Source organism: Bubalus bubalis, chromosome 13 (assembly GCF_019923935.1).
Source record: "Bubalus bubalis isolate 160015118507 breed Murrah chromosome 13, NDDB_SH_1, whole genome shotgun sequence".
NCBI classification, from domain to species: Eukaryota; Metazoa; Chordata; class Mammalia; order Artiodactyla; family Bovidae; genus Bubalus; species Bubalus bubalis.
The window spans coordinates 17,822,569-17,846,455 of record NC_059169.1 but is presented as its reverse complement, the minus strand read 5'-3'; the positions used below and the strand labels follow the sequence as shown (position 1 = coordinate 17,846,455).

General features: G+C 41.6%; 2 protein-coding genes across 2 annotated transcripts in view; both read left to right on the top strand.

Annotated features, from left to right (window-relative positions):
* The window catches only part of LOC123464831 (ATP-binding cassette sub-family C member 4-like), an 891,549-nt gene that overhangs the window by 622,805 nt on the left and 244,857 nt on the right, over nt 1-23,887 (top strand). The gene's annotated exons all lie outside the window — the stretch shown is intronic.
* Nucleotides 1-23,887, top strand: part of LOC102412250 (ATP-binding cassette sub-family C member 4-like) — a 157,550-nt gene that overhangs the window by 89,427 nt on the left and 44,236 nt on the right. Inside the window, 5 exon segments of the mRNA XM_045162455.1 lie at nt 4,659-4,809; nt 11,051-11,170; nt 12,608-12,718; nt 17,784-17,884; nt 18,964-19,155. Coding sequence (XP_045018390.1) covers nt 4,659-4,809; nt 11,051-11,170; nt 12,608-12,718; nt 17,784-17,884; nt 18,964-19,155 — 675 coding nt within the window.

Genomic DNA, 23,887 nt, shown 5'->3' with positions numbered 1-23,887 from the left:
AAGAAAGTCTGACACTGTTTCCACTGTTTCCCATCTATTTCACATGAAGTTATGGGACCAGATGCCATGATCATATATATATATGCTATTCAATCCACAATGAGGGTGGCTATAGTATTACATCTACAAGTAGATGTCAGAGACAACAGCTTTAAATTATTTCAGAATTTAGTGGCATGAAATCTGAGGTATGTAACCTAACTTTGGAGCTCTGAGAGTGTTAATAATGGGTCTTCTTCTTAAAGAGATGGGATTACCATACCACCTGACCTGCCTCCTGAGAAACCGGTATGCAAGAAAGAAGCAAGTTAGAACTGGACATGGAACAACAGACTGGTTCCAAATGGGGAAAGAAGTATGTCAAGACTGTATATTGTCTCCCTGCTTATTTAACATATATGCACAATACATCATGAGAAATGCTGGACTGGATGAAGCACAAGTTGGAATCAAGATTGCCCGTAGTAACCTTAGATATGCAGATGACATCACCCTTATGGCAGAAAGCAAAGGAGAACTAAAGAGCCTCTTGATGAAAGTGAAAGAGGAGAGTGAAATATTTGGCTTAAAACTCAACATTCAGAAAGCTAAGATGGCATCTGGTCCCATCACTTTATGGCAAATAGATAGGGAAACAGTGTTAAACTTTAATTTTTGGGCTCCAAAATCACTGCGGATGGTGACTACAGCCATGAAATTCAACGACACTTCCTCCTTGGAAGAAAAGTTATGGCCAAACTAATCATTCACCTAGAGCCAGACATCCTGGAATGTGAAGTCAAGTGGGCCTTAGAAAGCATCACCATGAACAAAGCTAGTGGAGGTGATGGAATTCCAGTGGAGCTATTTCAAATCCTGAAAGATGATGCTGTGAAAGTGCTGCACTCAATATGCCAACAAAATTGGAAAACTCAGCAGTGGCCACAGGACTGGAAAAGGTCAGTTTTCATTCCAATCCCAAAGAAAGGCAATGCCAAAGAATGCTCAAACTACCGCACAATTGCACTCATCTCACACGCTGGTAAAGTAAAGCTCAAAATTCTCCAAGCCAGGCTTCAGCAATACGTGAACCGTGAACTTCCAGATGTTCAAGCTGGTTTTAGAAAAGGCAGAGGAACCAGAGATCAAATTGCCAACATCTGCTGGATCATCGAAAAAGCAAGAGAAGTACCAGAAAAACATCTATTTCTGCTCCATTGACTATGCCAAAGCCTTTGACTGTGTGGGTCACAATAAACTGTGGAAAATTCTGAAAGAGATGGGAATACCAGACCACCTGACCTGCCTCTTGAGAAACCTATATGCAGGTCAGGAAGCAACAGTTAGAACTGGATATGGAACAACAGACTGGTTCCAAATAGGAAAAGGAGTACATCAAGGCTGTATATTGTCACCCTGCTTATTTAACTTATATGCAGAGTACATCATGAGAAACGCTGGGCTGGAAGAAGCACAAGCTGGAATCAAGATTGCTGGGAGAAATATCAATAACCTCAGATATGCAGATGACACCACCCTTATGGCAGAAAGTGAAGAGCAACTACAAAGCCTCTCGATGAAAGTGAAAGAGGAGAGTGAAAAAGTTGGCTTAAAGCTCAACATTCAGAAAATGAATATCATGGCATCTGGTCCCATCACTTCATGGAAATAGATGGGGAAATAGTGGAAACAGTGTCAGACTTATTTTGCGGGGCTCCAAAATCACTGCAGATGGTGAGTGCAGCCATGAAATTAAAAGACACTTACTCCTTGGAAGAAAAGTTATGACCAACATAGATAGCATATTGAAAAGCAGAGACATTACTTTGCCAACAAAGGTCCGTTTAGTCAAGGCTATGGTTTTTCCTGTGGTCATGTATGGATGTGAGAGATGGACTGTGAAGAAAGCTGAGCGCCGAAAAATTGATGCTTTTGAACTGTGGTGTTGGAGAAGACTCTTGAGAGTCCCTTGGACTGCAAGGAGATCCAACCAATCCATTCTGAAGGAGATCAGCCCTGGGATTTCTTTGGAGGGAATGATGCTGAAGCTGAAACTCCAGTTCTTTGGCCACCTCATGCGAAGAGCTGATTCATTGGAAAAGACTCTGATGCTGGGAAGGATTGGGGGCAGGAGGAGAAGGGGACAACAGAGGATCAGATGGCTGGATGGCATCACTGACTCAATGATCGTGAGTCTGAGTGAACTCCAGGATTTGGTGATGGACAGGGAGGGCTGGCGTGATGCAATTCATGGGGTTGCAGAGAGTCAGACACGACTGAGTGACTGAACTGAACTGAACTGAGACAGCATATTAAAAAGCAGAGACATTACTTTGCAGACAAAGTTCTGTCTAGTCAAAGCGATAGTTTTTCCAGTAGTCGTGTATGGATGTGATAGTTGGCCAGTCCATCCTAAAGAGATCAGTCCTGAGTGTTCATTGGAAGCACTGATGCTGAAGCTGAAGCTCCAATACTTTGGCCACATGAGACGAAGAACTGATTCATTTGAAAAGACCCTGATATTGGGAAAGATTGAAGGCGAGAGGAGAAGGGGACAACAGGGGACGAGATGGTTGGATGGCATCACCAACATGATGGACATGAGTTTGAGTAAATCCTGGGAGTTGGTGATGAACATGGAGGCCTGGGGTACTGCGGTCCATGGGGTCTCAAAGAGTAAGACACGACTGAACGACTGAACTGAACTGAACCGAATGCATATCTAAGGGAAAAGCATTGGCTCAGCTTCTGTGGAGCCCTTCATTTTGATTTTACCTCTGCTTCCCAGGTTGTCTTCCAGGCTGGGTTAGCTTTAACAGGCCCTCACCTGGGGAGAGCCAAATTATTGAAACTGATGAATGTTGTCCATCAAATGATGTGAGTCTGCTCAGTTCAGTTCAGTTCAGTAGCTCAGTTGTGTCCGACTCTTTGAGACGCCATGAACCGCAGCACGCCAGGCCTCCCTGTCCATCACCAACTCCCAGAGGTTACCGAAACTCATGTCCATTGAGTCAGTGATGCTATCCAACCATCTCATTCTCTGTTGTCCCCTTCTCCTCCTGCCCTCAATCTTTCCCAGCATCAGGGTCTTTTCAAATGAGTCAACTCTTCACATGAGGTGGCCAAAGTACTGGAGTTTCAGCTTTAGCATCATTTCTTCCAAAGAAATCCCAGGGCTGATCTTCAGAATGGATTGGTTGGATCTCCTTGCAGTCCAAAGGACTCTCAAGAGTCTTCTCCAACACCACAGTTCAAAAGCATAAGTTCTTCAGTGCTCAGCCTTCCTCACAATCCAACATCCATACATGACCACTGGAAAAACCATAACCTTGACTAGATGGACCTTTGTTGGCAAAGTAATGTCTCTGCTTTTCAATATACTATCTAGGTTGGTCATAACTTTCCTTCCAAGGAGTAAGCGTCTTTTAATTTCATGGCTGCAGTCACCATCTGCAGTGATTTTGGAGCCCCAAACAATAAAGTCTGACACTGTTTCCACTGTTTCCCCATCTATTTCCCATGAAGTGATGGGACCAGATGCCATGATATTCATTTTCTGAATGTTGATCTTTAAGCCAACTTTTTCACTCTCCTCTTTCACTGTCATAATAGGCAGGCACTAAATGTTGATTGCATTCTTAAAAAGTAAGGGTATCATACTTTTCCTGATAAAGATGGAGGCTTAAAGCAGCAACAGCCAATGATTTTGTTTTCTCTTCTACCTGCTCTCTCTCTTTTTTTTTTTTTTTTTTTTTGACCAAGATAGAATAATCTCATAGGATAATGTGATGATTAAGAAAATGCTCATGGAACTCTTAGCCCATTGTCTTACATACAGTAAATACTTGGTAAATGGAATCTGTCGTTGTTACAATCATTAACCTTTGGAATAGGCATTTTAAATACTTACTATAATGATAGAAAGATGGCTGTATATTGGGGGCAAGTTTATATATGTCATAAAGACTCATGACATGGACTTGCCAGTTTCCTGACTTAGGCTTTGCAGTGTTCATCAAGTTGTTTTTCCTCTCCCTGTGCCTCACTCTCTCCATCTGTAAAATGAGACAATACTGTTACTAGATAGAGCTATTGTGAGGATTAATGAGTTAATACATGTGAATGTTTGAAGGTATAGCTCTGTATACAGTCAACACTCCGTAAGTATTAACTATGGATAGAAAATCTTGAAAGAGAAATTCCTACTTCCAAAGGTCAACATTTAAATTTTGTCCTACTTTTCTGGACACAGAATTTGTATTTAACCACGTCTTTATTCCTCCATGTATAGCTTAGGCATCTGGATTCCTCACCTGTGATGCCTGCTTGCTCATCTCTCTAGTAACACCTGCTGACTCCTGATAGTTTGGGATTCAGCTCCTACTCTCTGAGCCTTAAATATTCTCATCTGTTAAAAGTAGTAATGCCTGCCTCAAAGGGCTACTGAGTGTATCACAAGTGCGGATACCTAGAAAATTCTTATCATTCTGTTCAGCATATACACTAAATATCATGAGGACCACCTATAATTTTATTTATTTGGAAGAGAAAGATTCCCTGTGGTCCCAACAAATCTTTTTGAGGGAAGGAGTTTAATCCTAATAGAACAAATCATTACAGTTTATCTTTGAAAAGTATCCTTCATAAGGAGGCCTCTGCATCTATTTTTGCTATTTCAGACTTTTCTTCTTGTGGTTGGTATGGTGGTCGTGATGGTGGCTGCAATTCCTTGGATTGCTATACCTGTGATTCCACTTGGCATCATTTTCTTTGTCCTCCGGTGGTATTTCTTAAGGACATCACGCGATGTGAAACGCCTGGAATGTACAAGTGAGTACCGGGGCTCTCAGGTTGGGATCCAATGCAGGCTGGCTTCCATTTATGCAATAATTAACCAGACCCCTGAAATTCTGCAGACTCTGTCTTCTGGAATTTCTCACAAGTCAACGTTAGATAATTGAATGTTATGGCCACTGTGAGTCGGTGTGGTTCTTAAGGCAAATAAACTGGTGGCAGGTCAGCTGCATCTTTGCATTTTAGCACAAGGAGAATGAATATGAGCACCATGAAGACAGGGACCATTTCTGTCTTGTTCATGACATATTTCCTAACACAGAGTATCCACTCTGTAAATACTTTTCTTAAAAATATTTTATGTTGGAACTAATATAGAAGGAAAATAGACAATTTTTCTCCTCCTGAAGTTACCAGAAATGACAAGGAAAGGAAAAGACTAGAAAAGTAAAGGAGACCTCATGAAATATATGTCAGAAGTGATATATTTGAAAAATACTTTTTTTTCACATGTTCAAGTATGTTGAAGTCATTAAATGTATTGAAAAGACATATGTTAGTCACTCAGTTGTGTCTAACTTTTTGCAACTCCATGGACTGTAGCCCACCAGCCTCCTCTGTCCATGGAATTCTCCAGGCAAAAATAGTGGAGTGGGTAGCCATTCCCTTCTCCAGAGGGTCTTCCCAGACCCAGGGACTGAATCCAGGTCTCCTGCATTGCAGATGGATTCTTTACTGTCTGATCCACCAGGGAAGCCCTATTGAAAGATAAGCCCTGTTATTTTCAGGTTTGCTGTTTATCATTACTAGTATTTGGGGTGACACCACACTGTTTGTGGTCCCCCACTTCTTAAAGCTATTCATATAAACAATGCTTAAAATAATCTCTTAGGAGGATACAAGAGGGGGATCTGTTCAGTATTCATTTAGTTTATTACTCCATTCAGCTTCCTAGTTTTAGAATAATGGGAACAGGGACTTTCCTGTGGTCCTATGGTTAAGACTCTGCTTCTGCTGCTTCAATCCCTAGTCAGGGAACTAAGAACCTGCAAGATGCATCCAAAAAAAAAAATAATAATAATGGGGATCACATTTTATGACTAATCATTCTACTGTGCAGGTAATCACAGATGATGAAATAATTTATCTTATTATTAATGCACATATTTCATCAATATTAAAACTAATAAGAAAAGTAGAAGTATATATTTTTAACAGTTAAAAAAACTATAGCCAAAAAGTAAGGTGGGACTATGTTCATATCAGAGACTTCAACCATAAATAATTGTTACAAATTAATACCAACTTAACCTTCTAGAAACCAAGCCAAGAAGAGAATATTGAGCCTCATGGTTCTTTGTATCTACCAAGTGGAAAAAAAAAATCTCAGTTATCCAGTCAAATGAGTTTTTTTTTCACTGTGGCAGTTGCATGTTTTGTTTTTATAATAAACACATAAGATGCTTCCCTGTTGACTTCAGAATCTTCCTGAAATGCAGGAGACCCTGGTTCAAACCCTGGGTTGGGAAGTACCCTGGAGAAGGAAATGGCAACCCACTTCAGTATTCTTGCATGGGGAATTCCATGGAGAGAGGATCCTGGTGGATTACAGTTCATGGGGTCACAAAGAGTTGGACATGACTGAGCGACTAAAAATTTCACCTTTTAAAGAGATATTTTCTAATTAGTTGCAAAAAGGATAGTGATCATCCATTTCATAAAAGATGTAAAGAAAAATTTCAGTCATCAAGAGAACCAGCTAACTTTTGTAAAGTCCAGTTTTGTGAGGTGTTTGGATTGATGGGGAGCAGTAGAGTCCAGGTGTGTGTGACGTTCTGCCTATGTGACTTGATTGATGGAAGGACCTGGGGAGGCAGAAGAGGAATGATGAGCTCCATCCGGTCTTCTGTGAAGACAAGGCCTCAGATATTTTATGGTTTGAGGCTGCCCATGAAATGGGGTCATTCAAGAGTCTTGCTGAAAAGCAGCTCTCTAGTATGTTCAATGAGGGGTTGTTCCAGAAGGAACACTTGACAGAGATTTTTTGCCTGGGGAAGGCATCCATACGGAAATGGAGAGAAGGGCTGCTCCTGAGGCTTTTTTAAAAAGCAGTGCAGGATTTTCTCAGTATTTGAGCTGGAGAGTCTGAGAACTTTGGCATCATCTCTGTGGGATATGTGGATTTTCCTGCATCCTAGTACTCTGCAATAAGTTAGACACTAAATTCAATCGAGATACCGCCTCCTACACACCCCAGGTAACCAAATGTGGTGGCCAGCTGATTAGAACTGTGTATGCTCTCTCTAGGTGGTGGGTCTGTGCCTGAAATGGTGACACCACTGTTTTCTCTAAGTAGTAACTGAAAGTATGTTTTAGGGCTTCCCAGGTGGCTAGTGATAAAAGAATCTGCCTGCCAATGCAGGAGATGCAGGAGAAATGAGTTCAGTTCCTCGGTTGGGAAGATTTCCTGGAAGAGAAAATAGCAACCCAGTCCAGTATTCTTGCCTGGATAATCCCATGGACAGAAGAGCCTGGTGGGCTACAGTTCATGGAGTCAGAAAGAGTCAGACACAACTGAGCAACTGAGTGAGTGAGAGTATACCTTCAGGTCACTACTGGAGCCACCAGCAAAAAGAAGGACACCTGACTGCTATGACCAGAAGGCATAATCCTGCTTGTGCTGTGAAAGACTGCTGATGTCCTCAGGTTTAGTTTCAGATCCTACTGCCTAACTGCCTCTGGAAGCTTAGGTGACATTTTCATCTTAATGACATTTGCCAGCTAATTATAATAGGGTTTTCAGGGGCACATTTTTACAAAAGTGAGCATAGCAATGGACAAGTACATAAAACCAGGGTGGTATTTGGTTGTCTTTCTCTAACCAGCTTTTTGCCTTTGGCAGTGCCTGAATGATGAAGCCATATCCAAACTCTGTCTGAAAGGTGCTAGGATCAACTAGCAAGGTCTGCTACAAGCATTGTTAGGGGAGGGTTATGATGTGTATCAGGTGTGTTAGGACCATGGATCATCAAGTCTGCTGTTTTGAGGAGTTCTCATACTAGATTCCCAGGAACTCTGTTCAAACTCAGATGCTTAATAAGATGTGCAGTAGTGGTGAAGGCTGTTGGATGGTACCTGAGGGTTTTCTGAACATATATAACAAAGCCTGGAGAAAAATTCACATCGTCACATACAAGCATCCTTAACCCTGATTATTCTCCCTCTGAGACACTGCTAGCATATTCAAAAGCAGAGACATTACTTTGCCAACCAAAGTCCGTCTAGTCAAGGCTATGGTTTTTCCAGTAGTCATGTATGGATGTTAGAGTTGAACCGTGAAGAAAGCTGAGTGCCGAAGAATTGATGCTTTTGAACTGTGGTGTTGGAGAAGACTCTTGAGAGTCCCTTGGACTGTAAGGAGATCCAACCAGTCCATTCTAAAGGAGATCAGTCCTGGGGGTTCTTTGGAAAGAATGATGCTAAAGCTGAAACTCCAGTACTTTGGCCACCTCATGTGAAGAGTTGACTCATTGGAAAAGACTTGATGCTGGGAGGGATTGGGGGCAGGAGGAGAAGGGGACGACAGAGGATGAGATGGCTGGATGGCATCACCTGACTCAATGGACATGAGTTTGAGTGAACTCCAGGAGTTGGTGATGGACAGGGAGGCCTGGCATGCTGCGGTTCATGGGATCGCAAAGAGTCGGACACGACTAAGTGACTAAACTGAACTGAACTGAGACACTGCTATTGTGATTAAAAGCATAACCTTGGGATTAAGAAAGTTATGTCTCACACCCAAGTCTGTCACTTTGGTGGGTTAAAATAATTAATCTTGTGCAGTGAGTGCTCTTAATCCCTCAGTCTCTGGAGTTCTCATGAGGATTTCTTGAACTGGTGCTTGTAAGGTACTTGCTGGTCATGACCAAAGGCACTGGAACCTTGAACATGAGGCAATCAAGAACTTATTCATTTTGATGTTTGGCAAAACTAATACAATTATGTAAAGTTTAAAAAATAAAATAAAATTAATTAAAAAAAAAAAAAGAACTTATTCACAAGTAGCAGGTCTCACATAGCTTGAATGATCATCTGCAGCAGGGCTGTCAGCCTGGGATCATCCTGCCTGGGAAGATCTGTCGTCCTGGGGGTGTGTGTCCCCAAGTGTCCTCAGGGTTGTGGGAAACACAGACATGAGTCATGTGAACTGTAGGGTTACACGTGTCTGTGACTCTGAGCTGACACCATGACTGGGACATAGTCTGCTTCAGGACAGCGAGCTCAGTGCTTGTGGGAAAAGTGTTACTTTGGGCAACACACCACCAGAGCCTTGACATCCCATCTCCCCCTATACTAGCTAATTTTCTTTGCAGACCCTCCAGTTCACTCATCCTAGCATCCTGCTCAGCCCTAAATGGGGTTTGAGAGAAGCAGGATAGATCTTACAGGCCCAGATTCCCCCAGCCTGTCACTCTTGGGCATAAGGTGAGGTAGGTGATGGGGTGTTTGGTTCCCTGGTGTTCAAGGCTGAGATGAAACCTGGTCTCTAAAGCCCTCCCTGCCCTCCATCCCTGCTAGAGAGAATCAGCTGCACTTTGATCTCCTGACAGGGAAGCAGGTGAAGGAGGCCACTCTGGAGAGTTCATTCCAGGACTCTCCCTGGAGGAACAACCATGTCTGCTTCCTGCTCAGAAGCCCTGTCTGTGATGGATAGTGTTGATGTAACCTCATTTGCTTAGGAAATGAGAGCCTGATTCTAGTGAGTTTTCTGTGCTCTCTGGAGCTGGACTCTTGGCATTGTCCTGACAGGGTGATGGGCCCAGTAATACCCCTTCATCATCCCTGTGAGCACCCTGCTTCCTGTCTGAGTTCTGGGGGTGGGTTGGGACACCTACTGGGCTGAAGAAAAGGCCTGAACACAGTCCCTTGCCTTTATTATTTGGAGCATGAGCTCCATCTGAGTTTATGTTGCTCCTATAAGCAAAACGTTATAGGAAGCTAAAAAGTTAGTCAATAGAGTGAAGAGAGAGAGAGAGCAGTGTGGATGTGGGAATGAGAACACAGGTACTCAACTGGATGAACAAAGGCACCACCAAGTCACTTTCAGCTCTTTGCATGAACAAAGGACAAAGGGAAAGTGTTAGATCATGTTGTGGTTCAGAGATCCAGCAGGGCAGTTATGAAAGCATTCATCAGGCTCCCGGAGCAGAAGTCAAGACCATTCAAAGGCTCCTCCTCTGCTGGGTCCTGTGGGCACAAGGGCGGTGCAGCATCAGGTGCTCCGTGACCCGCACAGAGGATCCTGGTGCAGGTGCAGGGGGAGGCCCAGGACAGGGGAGGCGGCAGACTGTCCGCTCCCTTACTCATCTCACCCTGTCCTGTGTCTGGCTCTGGTCCAGGGTGGGGGATGTACTGACTCTATCCCAGCCCTTAGACTACTCATCTAAGGTGGAGACAGCAAAAGGTAACTCAGCAAGATTCAGGGTGGTGAGGACTCTAATGAAGAATTAAATTTTAGAATGCTACTGATTCAAAAATTAGTTAACAATGAAAAAGAAAAAATATAGCTATTTGAAGCAACATGGATGGATTTAGAGAATAATATATGTTTTTTAAAAGTCAGACAAAGACAAATATGGTATTACTTATACATGGAATCTAAAAATAATACAAATAAATCTGTACACAAAATAGAAATAGACTCAGAGACATAGAAAACAAACTTACCAAAGGGGACTGGAGGGAGGGAGGAACAAAGTCGAAATATGGGATTAATAGACACACTACTATTTGAAATAAGTATGCAACAAGAATTTACTGTAAAGCACAGGAAATTTTATTCAGCATCTCATAATAACCTGTAATGGAATATAATCAGAAAAACATAACTGAATGAACATACTATATACCTGAAACTAATACATTATTGTAAATCAACTATACTTCAATACATTTTTTAAAATTTGTGAACAGTTTCCACCTGGAGAGATGCCAGGAGAATTTGGAGGGAGGCATGTTTGAAAGGACCTTGATGAAAGAACCAGTAAATAATTTCTTTATCTAAATCTGGCTGTGAATGAATTTGGTCAAACATAGTTTCAAAGAGAATCTTTCATTCCCAGGTCATTAAAGTGAAACCTGATGTGAGCAGGAGTGAGGGTCACATGGAGGATTCCTATTGGTGGGAGGTGTCACCACATAGCCCAGGAGTCAGTGGGTTTCCTCGCATCCAGCTTCCCTGACTATCTCTGTTGTGTGTCTGTCTCTGCTTCCCCAGCTCGGAGCCCGGTGTTTTCCCACTTAGCATCTTCTCTGCAGGGGCTCTGGACCATCCGGGCATACAAATCTGAACAGAGGTTTCAAGAGCTGTTCGACACATATCAGGATTTGCACTCAGGTCTGTAAGTTTCTGGAAATAATTTCAGATGGGATGTGCTGCCTTCTGAGGCCTGACCTCCATCTCAAGTGGCCTAGTAGGCCAGCACCTCTCTCTGTGTCACCTGCATGTCCCCCTCTGAACACCCACCTTGTCCACCCCTTCCTCTCAGCATCCCCTCTGTGCTCCCCTCTTCCCCATGACCCCCTGCTTTTCTCCCCTGACTGGCTTGCATTGTCCTTCCATCACTGTGCCCTGTGGACTTCTGTCTCTTTAGGGCAGGACTCAGTAAAATTTTGTTTTTTGCAAAGGTCCAGATAGAAAATATTGTACGCTTTGTGTGCTATACGGTATCTGCTGCAACTACTCACCTTGGCTGTTGTAGCACAAAGACAGGCAAAGATAATACATCAGCAAATGGCTGTTTTCCAATAAAATTTTCTTTTTAGAACCAGGTGGTTGCTATTCTTGTCCCCCAGGCTGTAGTTTGCCAACTTGTTTCAGAGCATGGAGGGTAGCAGATGTGATTGACGAAACTAATTTCCTGATTTGCCACCCACTTGATTATACTTTGTATTGGTGAAGTTGTTTTTCCTAGGTAGAAAATTCAGAATTTCCTCTAAGTCTATAAAATCCTGGTCAAACTTTTCAATCGTTACTGTATTTTGAAGATAAAATAGCATTTTGAAAACCACATGCAGATCCTGTTAGCTGATGGTCATGTAGACACTGGCTCCTAATAATAAACACTGCAGGGCTCTGTGGTGGGTGCAGAAAGTGCTGGAAACAGTGTGAGCTCTGCTGTCTGTGTCTGAGAGCTGGGAACAGTCGACATGTGAGAGGATGATCTTCACACTGAGGCCCGGCACTGCAGAAAATGCACCAATGAGATGATTTTCCATCTTCTTTCTTGTGATCGTATTTCTGTTGATAACCTACGGGTTGACATTTTCAATGCTTGCTTCCTGGACTGATTCCTGTGTGTCCCATACCTTGTCTTGGGTTAGAACCTAGTTTTCTGGAATCTTCAGGTTCCTTGAGTGTATGACTTTGCTGTCCTGCTGCTGCTGCTGCTAAGTCGCTTCAGTCGTGTCCAACTCTGTGTGACCCCATAGACGGCGGCCCACCAGTCTCCCCCATCCCTGGGATTCTCCAGGCAAGAACACTGGAGTGGGTTGCCATCTCCTTCTCCAATGCATGAAAGTGAAAAGTGAATGTGAAGTCGCTCAGTCGTGTCCGACTCTTAGCGACCCCACGGACTGCAGCCCACCGGGCTCCTCCATCCATGGGATTTTCCGGGCAAGAATACTGGAGTGGGGTGCCATTGCCTACCCCGTTGCTGTCCTACCTTGTATAAAATCTTCTGTACCTCAACTGAGGAAACGCTCTCCCTCATTAGAAGCAGCTAACATGGTTTTTCTGTTTATGTATTATGCTTATTACGGTTCACAAATGCAGAGGCTTGGTTCCTGCTTTTGACGACGTCCCGATGGCTCGCTGTGTATCTGGATGTCATCTGTGCCATCTTTGTCACTGTTGTTGCCTTTGGGGCCCTGATCCTGGTAGAATGTAAGTACAGATGTGAATATTTGTGGTATGTTTACTGTATATAGCTTTATTTGTAGTTATTAAACTCTTGTCATCTTGTCTAATGTATACACTCTTTGGTTCTAATGAATTGTATTAAAGTGTCTGCAGTATGTGACTCCACAGTGAGGTCCATGTGAAGTCATTCGTGTCTTGATGAGAATTTTTATCTTTTTTTCCATTTACTTATTTATTTACCGTAGGTCCTTGTTGTGGCCATTAAAAAATTTTTGATTGGCATGTGGTTGATTTACAATGTGTTAGCTTCAGGTGTCCGACTGAAGTGACTCAGCAGCAGCAGCAACAGCAGCTTCAGGTGTATAGCCAAGTGAATCTGTTGTATGTGTATCCACTTCTTAAAGATTCTTTTTGCACACCCATGAACATTGGGGTACATGTATTTTTTAAAATAATTTCCATTTTGATTAATAATTCAAATGAATTTTCTTTTAGAAAAGAATTTCTGTTTTTGACTTTTGGAATCCTCAGGAGCAAAGACCAGGTATGACATGCCTGCTCCAGCAGACCTGTGGTGCCTTGGGCCCCTGCTTTGGCTTGCTTGGATTATTCTTCTAAATTTTACTGGTTTACACAGTTGTCTTAGTTTACAGTGTATAGCAAAAAGAATCTGAAATACGTATACATGTATACACTCCTTTTTTGATTCTTTTCCTATAGAGGTCATTACAGAGTTCCCTGTACTTTACATTTGTTTCTTATTAATTATCTATTTTAATATTTTATATATAGTAGTATGTATAAGTAGTAAGTCTTTCAGTTTATCCCTCCCTTCCCTTATCCCCCGGTAAGCATAAGTTTATTTCCTACATCTGTGACTCTGTTTCTGTTTTGTAGATAAGTTCATTTGTTGTCTTTTGTTATAATTCATGTATAAGCAATATCATATTCTGTGTTTCTCTGTCTGACATACTTCACTTAATCTCTAGGTCTATCCATGTTGCTGCAAATGGCATTATCTGCCCCTTGTTATGGCTGCATAATATTCCATTGTATATATGATACCACATATCTTCCTTACCCATTGCTCTGTTGATGGACATTTAGGTCGCTTCCATATCCTGGCTATTGTAAATAGAGCTACAGTGAACATTAGAGTGCATGTACCTTTTGGAATTATGGTTTTCTCAGGAGTGGGATTGCTGGATCACGTGGTAGCTCTAGTTTTAGTTTTTAAAGGAACTTCCATATCATTCTCCATAGTGACTGTACCAGTTTACATTCCTAGCAACAGGGTAGGAGCATTTCTTCACATCCTCTCCAGCATTTATTGTTTATAGATTGTTTGATGATGGTCATACTGACTAGTGTGAGGTGAGACCTCACTATAGTTTTGATTTGCATTTCTTTAATAGAGATGTTGACCATCTTTTCATGTGCTTTGTGACCATCTATATGTCTTTGTCGAAGAGTGTCTGTTTTAATCTTCTTCCAATATTTTGATTGGGATTTTTTTTTATATTGAACTGCATGAACTATTTGTGTATTTCAGAGACTAATCCCTTGTCAGCCACTTTGTTTGAAAATATTTTTCCCCATTCTGAAGGTTGTTTTTTCAGTATTGTTTATGGTGTTCTTTGCTATACAAACTCTTTAAAGCTTAATTAGGTCCCATTAGTTTATCTTTTATTTTCATTACTCTAGGAGGTTGATCAAAAAAGATCTTGCTGAAATTTGTGTCAGAGAGAATTCTCCCTGTGTTTTCATCTAAGAGTTATATATTGTCTGGTGTTACATAGATGTCTATAATCCATTTTGAGTTTATTTTTGTGTATGATGTTAGGGAGTATTTTAATTTTATTCTTTTACACATAGCTGTCCGATTTTCCCAGCACCACTTATTGAAGACACTGTCTTTTCTCCACTGTATATTCTTGCTTCCTTTGTCATAGGTGACCTTAGGTGCATGGGTTTATCTCTGGACTTTCCATCTTGTTCCATTGATCTATATTTCTGTTTTTGGTGCCAGTAGCATATTGTTTCAGTTACTGTAGCTTTGCAGTATAGCCTGAAGACAAGGAGCCTGATTCTACCCAGCCTCAAGTTTCTACTTTGTTTTTCTCAAGATTGTTTTGGCTTTTCATGGTATTTTGTGTTTCCATACAAAATGTAAAAGTTTTTGTTCTAATTCTGTGAAAAATGCCATTGGTAGTTTGATAGGGATTTCACTGAATCTGTAGATTACTTTGGGTGGTTTGTCTGTTTATTTACTATAGGTCTTTGTTGAGAACTTTTATCTTTTTATCTTTCTTTAAATTTGTTGAGGTCCATGCAACTGTAGTAAGCTACTCTTCTGAATATTCCAGGTGGTGTCCTGTACGTGGATGGAGAGAACCAAATGTACTATTAAGCTTTGTGTTCAGCTTAGGGTTTAGGTCTAACTTTAGGGCTACTTAGATCTCTTGGTTGTAGGTGTCTGGGGTACTGGGCAGAGAAAGAGTCTCTGTATCAAAGAATGGTGTCCTCACTGCTGTGTGGGTACCAGATGAGCAGCTGTTGGGGTGCATGGCATGAATTCACCTTCCCTAACTATTCCATAGTAATAACCCTGAATCACAGTCTTTGATAATGGAACAACGAGAGTAATATTTTAGATTTAAAAGCACTGGCTCTTAGAACCCATTGCCTTGTTTTTGTGGTTGCAACTGCAACTACATTGGATATAGAAAGTGAAATTATACAATAAAAATTGGAGCCATAAGAACAAAAATCTGAATAATGACATGTGAAAGTGAAAGTCACTCAGTTGTGTCTGACTCTTTGTGACCCCATGAACTGTTGCCTGCCAGACTTATCTGTCCATGGAGTTTTCCAGGCAAGAATACTGGATTGGGTTGCCATTTGCTCTCCAGGGGATCTTACTGACCCAGGGATTGACCTGGGTCTCCTGCATTGCAGGATGATTCTTTACGAACTGAGCCACAAGGAATGACCTTGAATAATGACATGACCCTCACCTATATAGTACTGTAAAGTGTATCTCAATATAGTTGGAAATAACAGGATAAATGACAGAAATCATAAGGACCTACGAGAATCAGAATAGACTAGGAAGAGCTGGCAATAATACACAGAAAAACTGTACAGAAAAGATCTTAATGATCCAGATGACCATGATGGTGTGGTCACTCACCTAGAGGCAGACTTCTTGGAGTGTGAAGTCAAGTGGGCCTTTGGAAGCATTACTATGAACAAAGCTAGTGGAGGTGATGGGATTCCAGCTGAGTTATTTCAAATCCTAAAAGGTGATGTTGTTGAAGTGCTGCACTCAATATATCAGCAAATTTGGAAAACTCAGCAGTGGCCACAGGACTGGAAAAGGTCAGTTTTCATTCCAATCCCCTGGATGAGCAATGCCAAAGAATGTTCAGGCTACCATAAAATTGCACTTATTTCTCATGCTAGTAAGGTTATGCTCAAAATCATTCAAGCAAGGCTTCAACAGTACATGAACTAGAAACTTTGAGATGTACAGGCTAGGTTTATAAAAGGCAGAGGAACCAGAGAACAAACTGCCAACGTTTGATGGATCATACAGAAAGCAAGAGAATTCCAGGAAAACATCTGCTTCATTGGCTACACAAAAGCCTTTGATTGTGTGGATCAGTACAAACTGTTGAAAATTCTGAAGGAGATAGGAATGCCATACCACTTTACCTGTCTCCTGAGAAACCTGTATTCAGGTGAAAAGCAACAGTCAGTACCAGACATGGAACAATGGACTGGTTCAAAATTGGAAAGAAGTATGACAAGGCTGTATATCATTACCCTACTTATTTAACTTATATGCAGAATACATTATGTGTAATACCAGGCTGGATGACTCATAAGCTGGAATCACAATTGCCAGGAGAAATATCAATAACCCTAAATATACAGATGATACCATTCTAATGGAAGAAAGTGAAGAGACTGAGAGTCTATAGTAATAAAATATCCCAGTAATAGAAAGAAGAATTGATGCTTTTTAATTGTGGTGCTAGAGAAGACTCTTCAGAGTCCTTTGGACTGCAAGGAGATCAAAGCAGTCAATCCTAAAGGAAATCAGTCCTGAATATTCATTGGAAGAACTGATGCTTAAGCTGAAGCTCCAATACTTTGGCTGCCTGACACAAAGAGCCAACTCTTTAGAAACCCTGATGCTGGGAAAGATTAAGGGCAGGAGGATAAGGGGATGACAGAGGATGAAATGGTTGGATGGCATCACCGACTTGATGGACATGAGTTTGAGCAAGCCCCGGGAGATGGTGAAGGACGGGGAAGCCTGGTGTGCTGCAATTCATGGCATCGCAAAGAGTCAGACACAACTTAGTGACTGAAAAACAACAATATTTTTAATGCTTTCTAAATTCATAACATTTTTAAAATTTACTTTCTCATTTGGCTCCACTCCACTGGGTCTTAGTTGGGACATGCAGGATCTTCAGTCTCAGTTGTGACAGGCAGGACTTTAGTTTCAGCATGTGAGCTCTCAGTTGTGGAATGTGGAATCTAGTTCCCTGACCAGTGATCAAACCTAAGCCCCCTGATTGGAAGCTTGGATTCTTAGTTAGTGGACCACCAGGGAAGTCCTCATGGTGGGTTTTTTTTTAACTGTATTATTATCTCAGTCATGAAAAGTAATATTATGAGTAATAGTATCATTACATGCAAATGATTTAAATGTTATAAAGGAGTCTTTTCAGTACTATATATAAAATAGAAAACTAAAAATGACCTGTATTGCAAAGGGAACTCTAGTTGATACTCTGTAATGACGTATATGGGAAAAATAATTTTAAAAGAGTGGATTTTATATATATAGAGAGAGAGAGAGAGAGAGAGCGCGCGCGCGCGCGCGCGCGCCGAGCGAGCGACCACACGCAAGCTAATTCACAGTACTATACACCTGAAACTAACACAGCTTTGTAAATCAACTATACTCCTGTAAAACTCATAAAAATAAAGGAATCTTCTTTGTAAAGTGACAGAAGGAACTGTGGAGGGGTTGAGAAGGAGACTGACTTTATTCCTCTTCTTCCTCACTTAGGTTTGAATCCTGGGCAGGTTGGCCTGGTCCTGTCTCTCACCCTCACACTCACGAGGATGTTCCAGTGGTGCGTCAGGCAAAGTGCCGAAGTGGAGAATATGGTGATGACTATCTTTCCATTCTTAGCATTTTCAAGTCTCCTTGCTGTTAAATGGCATAAAAGCAATTCTTATGTAAAACAGTAAAACTATTATTTTTACATCGTACTTAACAAAGTTTTTTAACATTTTTCTTCATCTGCTTAAAGTTAATGTAAAATAAACTATATATATCTTTTCTCAGTCTTATGTGTGCTATGTCAGAAGGTTTTATATTCGTCACAAGCTGTCCTCAAATACAATGAATGTCTCTGTAGGAGGGAGGTTCTGAAATCCTGGAGAGAAGCTAATTTCTTAGAAGCTTGTTTATCTTTGTTTCTTAATAGGTTATTCCTCATATTTTGTAAAATAAAGAATTCAGTTTTTGAGGTTTATTTAATTAATATGCTCCCTTCTTCTGCCCCTCCCCCATTTTATCACTTATTCATGTATGTGTTGAACACCTGAATTTTCTGGTGGCCCTTCTTCCTGGTAGGATAAGCTCCCTCTCAGAAAGTGCTCTCAAAGATGTAGAATCATGGTTGTTTAGGAGGCCTTGGTCAATATGTAAATTATGCACTTTTGAATATTTGCAGCTTCTCCTAAAGGGAGAAAAACAATAAAAATGAAATCTTTCCACTTCTCTCTTCTAATAGAATAGAAAATGATTAATAATTAAATGGAGGTTTGATGACCATCCAGTTCTGTTATCTATAACACATGGCCCTTCTATAGCCACACATTACTGATTGGTGTCCATAAATATTCTATTCTTTGACAAAATGCTCTTGTTTTTCATTCAGGTGTGAAAAGTGGATCAGTAAAATCTTACCATTCATTTCTCTAATTCTTTTGGTGTTAATGTAAAGTTGAAGGAAGTGGCTGTAAGTAAAAGTTTTGAAGATGACAAACAAATTTGCAAATCATCCAAGGCCTCATGAAACTCCTGTTTCTGTCCTTTGTGGATGCTAAGACCTGGGATATTCTGAACCATATAAAATCAGATACAAAGATAAAAAAAGCAAAATGTCTCATTTACAGCCTCTGAACATCCATAAACAAGACTCTGATATTAACTCATGTGATTGTCATATGTGTTTCAGATGATTTCAGTAGAAAGGGGGATTAAATATACAGACCTTGAGAAAGAAGCACCCTGGGAACTTGAGTTTCGTCCACCGCCATCCTGGCCCCATAGAGGCCAGATTGATTTTTATCATATTAACTTCAGGTACAGCTTGGATGGGCCTCTGGTATTGAAGAAACTGAGAGCACCCACTGACCCAAGAGAAAAGGTTAGTTTAAGCCATTTGCCTCTAAAATCCAGCTAAAGTTTTAATACCACATCTGCTCTTGGTTTCCTTTTCAGTGTGTTGAGGGTGGGGGGAGGGCTCTTTGTACCTCATGGATGCAGATTTAATCAGTGATATGTAGGTGAATCTTTCTTGGAAACTGACCGTGGAATGGGATACAATCATTTCTTATCCCCTGCATTGTGAGCTCCCTCATGGTGGCTGGTGGTCCCTGGGCTCCTGGGCTCAATTTTAACCTGACCCAGGACACTATATGTGACACCTGATTATTCATACAAAGTCTGGGAAGTCAGTCCTAGCTCCCTGTCCCTAATTCTCCACTATCTTCTTTCCATCTTTTCTTCTTTGCATTTCTGAAATCTTCTCTTCCTCCCATGGTGCCCTCTGTTTGGAACCTGCTCCTGTCACTTGGTCTTTTCTGTAGACTTGTCCTCCTACACATCCACGCTGACCTGCCATCCCCCTGCCCTCCCCCCACAGACTGCTTCTTTCTTTAGCACAGATCTGATCCTTACTGGGCTGGGAGAGCTGCTGCTGGAACCAGAGCACAGCCCCAAGTCCACTCCAGCAGGGGCCAGGGGGTGAGCTCGTTGTTACTAGAGTAGAGCCCAGAATCATGACTCAGTCAGGGGTGAGGAACCAGGGCCTGTGATGGAGGCAGGACCTAGAGATTTGCTCAAAGTCAAAAGCAAATTGAACAGAGCAGGGAAGATCCACATGGGAGATGGCAGAGAGACTTGTGACCTGAACCAGCCAGTGTCCATGTCTGCTGTGATGTTCCTTTATACTCAACTTGAGGCCCTTGGCCTGGACCAGGGCAGAGTCTTGAAGAAGAGAGTAAACCAAAGCATACGAGTTTGTAGGAAGCTCTTCCCCACCTCCCTCTGCTGCCAGAATGTCTCCCGACTTACACACACCACTACACTCTGGTTGTGTGTAGGTTCTCCCAAAGCACCACATCCTCCCAGCTTCCAGTGTGCAGTCTGCCCTCTGCCTCAGAGACCTTCCCCTCTATCACCTGGATGGTGAAAGTCTCCTCATTTTCTGAGTTGACTCTAATGCATCTTCGAGACCCTCAATTCTTCCTTAGCATCTTATATACTCTTTGAAGGTAGCATTCACAGGACAACTATGTTCAAAGCAGCCAAAAGTTGGACGGAACTAATCCTTACATTGAACTATCCAATGTTTAAAAGGAGGAAAATGCTGACCTATGGTTAAACCTTGACAGCATCTTGCTAAATGTCAGACACGAAAGGAACAAATACTCTGATTCTGCTTTTGTGAGGTGGTGAAATTCTATGAATTTGACAAAGTGGTCAAATTTTGACAAAGTGGTCAAATTTTGGAAGTAGGATGGTGGTCTCCAGAGACTTGGGGAGTGGCAATAGGTAGTTGTTTGTTTAATGGTTATAGAATTCAGTTTTATGAGGCAAAAAAAAAAAATTCTTGAGCATGGTAGCACACCATGTGAATGTACTGAACATTAAACCATCCACTTAGAAATGGTTAAGTAGTTAAATTTTATGTTATGTGAACTTTATCAAAATTAAAATATAAGATAGCATCTGTGTCGTGCTTTGTAATTTGAGGTTTGTATCTCACGGTACCTTGAGGCTTCTTAAAATCAAGGGGCATCTTATTTTCATCTTTGTTCCCTAGAAAGTGGCATTCTGCAGGGCTTAGAGAGGGTGCTTAAGAACTGCTGTCTGCAAGGGTGAGTAACACACAGGTGTGAGCAGCCAGTAACCAGAACATACACACAAGACAACTGCATGAACAACTGAAAGAACTGCTCTTTAACTCTTCCCACCACAACCCCCTAGTGGACTATAGCTGTAATTTAATGAATGATACCCTTGTAACATGAAAATACATATTCAACTTATTGCCAAAAGGATACCCAGGGAGCAGCTTCAGTTAGTTGCAGCACTAAAGGTGACTCATAATTATGTCCAGTTCCATCCTAGTTCAGGAAGAGGCTGAGGACTGTTTTGTTGGGAAAACATTAACCACAGCTCTTGAGACAATCCTGTCCCTGAGAGCACTGTAGGTGATGTTAGCTTACTCTCAGACAATGTGTCTGTCAGATTTCCTGTTGTAAATGTGATTCTGTTAACTTGCACGTGTCTTAATTTTCCCCAAAGCCATAAAATAGGAATTATTTCAGAAACTCTGCAGTACAACTTACAAACATAATAGATTCTATTCTTCCTTCTTAAAAACTGCAAATCATAGGACTATTGAGATTCCAAAATATTTGAGGGCAAATTGAATTTGGAAGTTGAATTAATGACTGTGGTAGCTTGACTTTTGATCTCTGACTTGGTCTATCCCCCGTATCACAGATCAGTTCAGTCGCTCAGTTGTGTCCAACTCTTTGTGACCCCATGGACTGCAGCACCAGGCCTCCCTGTCTATTACCAACTCTTGGAGCTTGCTCAAACTCATATCCTTCAAGTTGGTGTTGGCATCCAACCATCTCATCCTCTGTCATCCCCTTCTGCCTTAACAACATTAGCTTCATTTCTGTGTTTGGAGACAATACCCATGCAGCATGTTCAGGAAGTGATTCTACTCCACCTATGAACATCCCAGGTTCCCTCTCCTGCTAACCTGTTCCACCCCATCACTCTGGGTCACCCCTTTGGTGCTGGGTTTGAAAGAGGCTGCTGCGAGGGATGTGGGAGTGAGCCTGCCCAGCCGAAATGGGGCTTTATTCTCTTTCCATTGTTTCCTCTGTTGTCCTGATTCCTGAAAGTTAGAGTCAATAGGAGAATATAGTAGGTACTACATAGAATTCAAATTCAGGGAAGAAGTAGCAAGTAAAAATAAAGACCCCAGATAAGGTAAATAGCACCTTAATCTTCCCACTTAGATTCTGAACACTGGTTGCAATTTTCATTTAGATGGTTTTGTGGTTGATTTAATGATTCTAGAGTTCTGGGACATTTTAAAGCATTTATTCAGCTCTCAGGATAGATTGGTTTTGGTTTGTTATTTTTTTTCTTGCTCAGAGCTCTTATTTCTATAATACACTTTAGAGATGCTTACTAGACCTTGCTGTAATGTGCAAAAATATTAGTTTCCTACATTTTCTCCTTTTTTACATAGTGTCTCCTCAGCAACCCCTCTCCTCATTCCAGATTGTCCCACTTCCCTTACCGGCTTTCTAATTCCTTGTGACTCAGACTGTGGTGTCAGGGCCAGCAGCTCCTACATCTCCTGGAGCTTTCTATAAATGCAGAGTCTCAGGCCCATTCAGACCTCTTTACTCATTTGAACAAGACCTTCTGGTAAATTCCTTTCTCTCCCATAAGCATTTCTTATGAGTGATAACCTGTGATTTCTATTAAACATCCTTTGACAGGTTGAAATTGAGCTCAGGTCCCTGTTATGACTGAGCATGAGGCTCTAGAAAGTTCTGTGCCACTTCCCCTATAGATTTACTTACTTTCATATTCTTCAAATTGCGCTTATGCTTTATAATTCAACTCTGTGTGATTCCACTGCATTTCTTTGCATCTTCTTGGTGGAGTCTCATCTTCATCACAGGCAGTTTGCATCCTGCTCCTACCTTCCCCACACCAGCCTCCTACGGGGACTGGAGGGATTTCCCATAGGCTTAGCCCTGCCTGGACCTGGAGTCAGAGACAGCCTCGTGCAGCAGTGTATGTGAGGTTCTTTCACCACCTGATGGGATAAAGAATGAGTCTCGCTCTCCAAGCAGGACAGGAAGTCTGTTTGGTTTGTCTCCTGAGGAACCATTGCCCCACTTAGCTGCAGGTTTCCCTTCCAGCCCACCTGGGGTGCTGGTTCTTCCTGCTGACAGCCAGCCCACCTGACCTCAGGTACTCTCTCTGCTCAGTGATGTCATCCCTCTTGTCCCACTCACCGTGTTATATGTACCCGTGTCCACATCATGCTTCAACTCTCTGGCCACAGGATCTCCATGATAGGCCTGTTCCTTTAACTGCAGCTAAACCTCTCCCCACTTTCTCTGTTCTAGCTACACAGACACATGATAAGATACCAGGCCGTCCAGGTTTAAGGAGTTCATCAGCAGAATGGAAAAGAGGATGACAGATGTGGGTTTGAGTCTCATCCTATGACTTAATGGACTCTGAAATTTCAGGCAGACTAATTAAGCCTCAGTCTTCTTTAGGAAAAATGGAATTGATAGGACCTAACCTGTAGGCTTGTTGTACGACTTAAACAAGATAAGACATGTAAAGCACCCAGCACAGGGGTCAGAGTAGATGCTTGACCAATGATGGTTGTAGTTTTTATACTGTATAAAATGACTATAAACACTTATATGGTGGAAGTTGTTGTCTGTCCCATGAGAATGAGGTGTTGGCCATTTGAAGTTTTATTTATGGCTGTAGGATCCATCTGCCATGTTTCTTTTTGTCCAGCTTATCATATGTCTAAATAATATGGTGATAGATTTTCCATAAATTCTCTGTCCTGATTAAAAATCTCAGCTTTCTGCAGAAGCTTCTTTGTCTCAGGGCTCCACAAGGAATAAAAATAAGAAAAAGTCAAGTCCAATACAGATCCTGCTGTCAACATATACAGGCCAGTTGAAGAAACAAGAAAATAGGTATATTAGTTTTATAAGCTATAAGGTGGTCAGAATTTTTATAGAAATTTAGGAAAAGATAATACAACATCTGTTAGTATTGGGATAAGCACACATAGGGTACAGGGA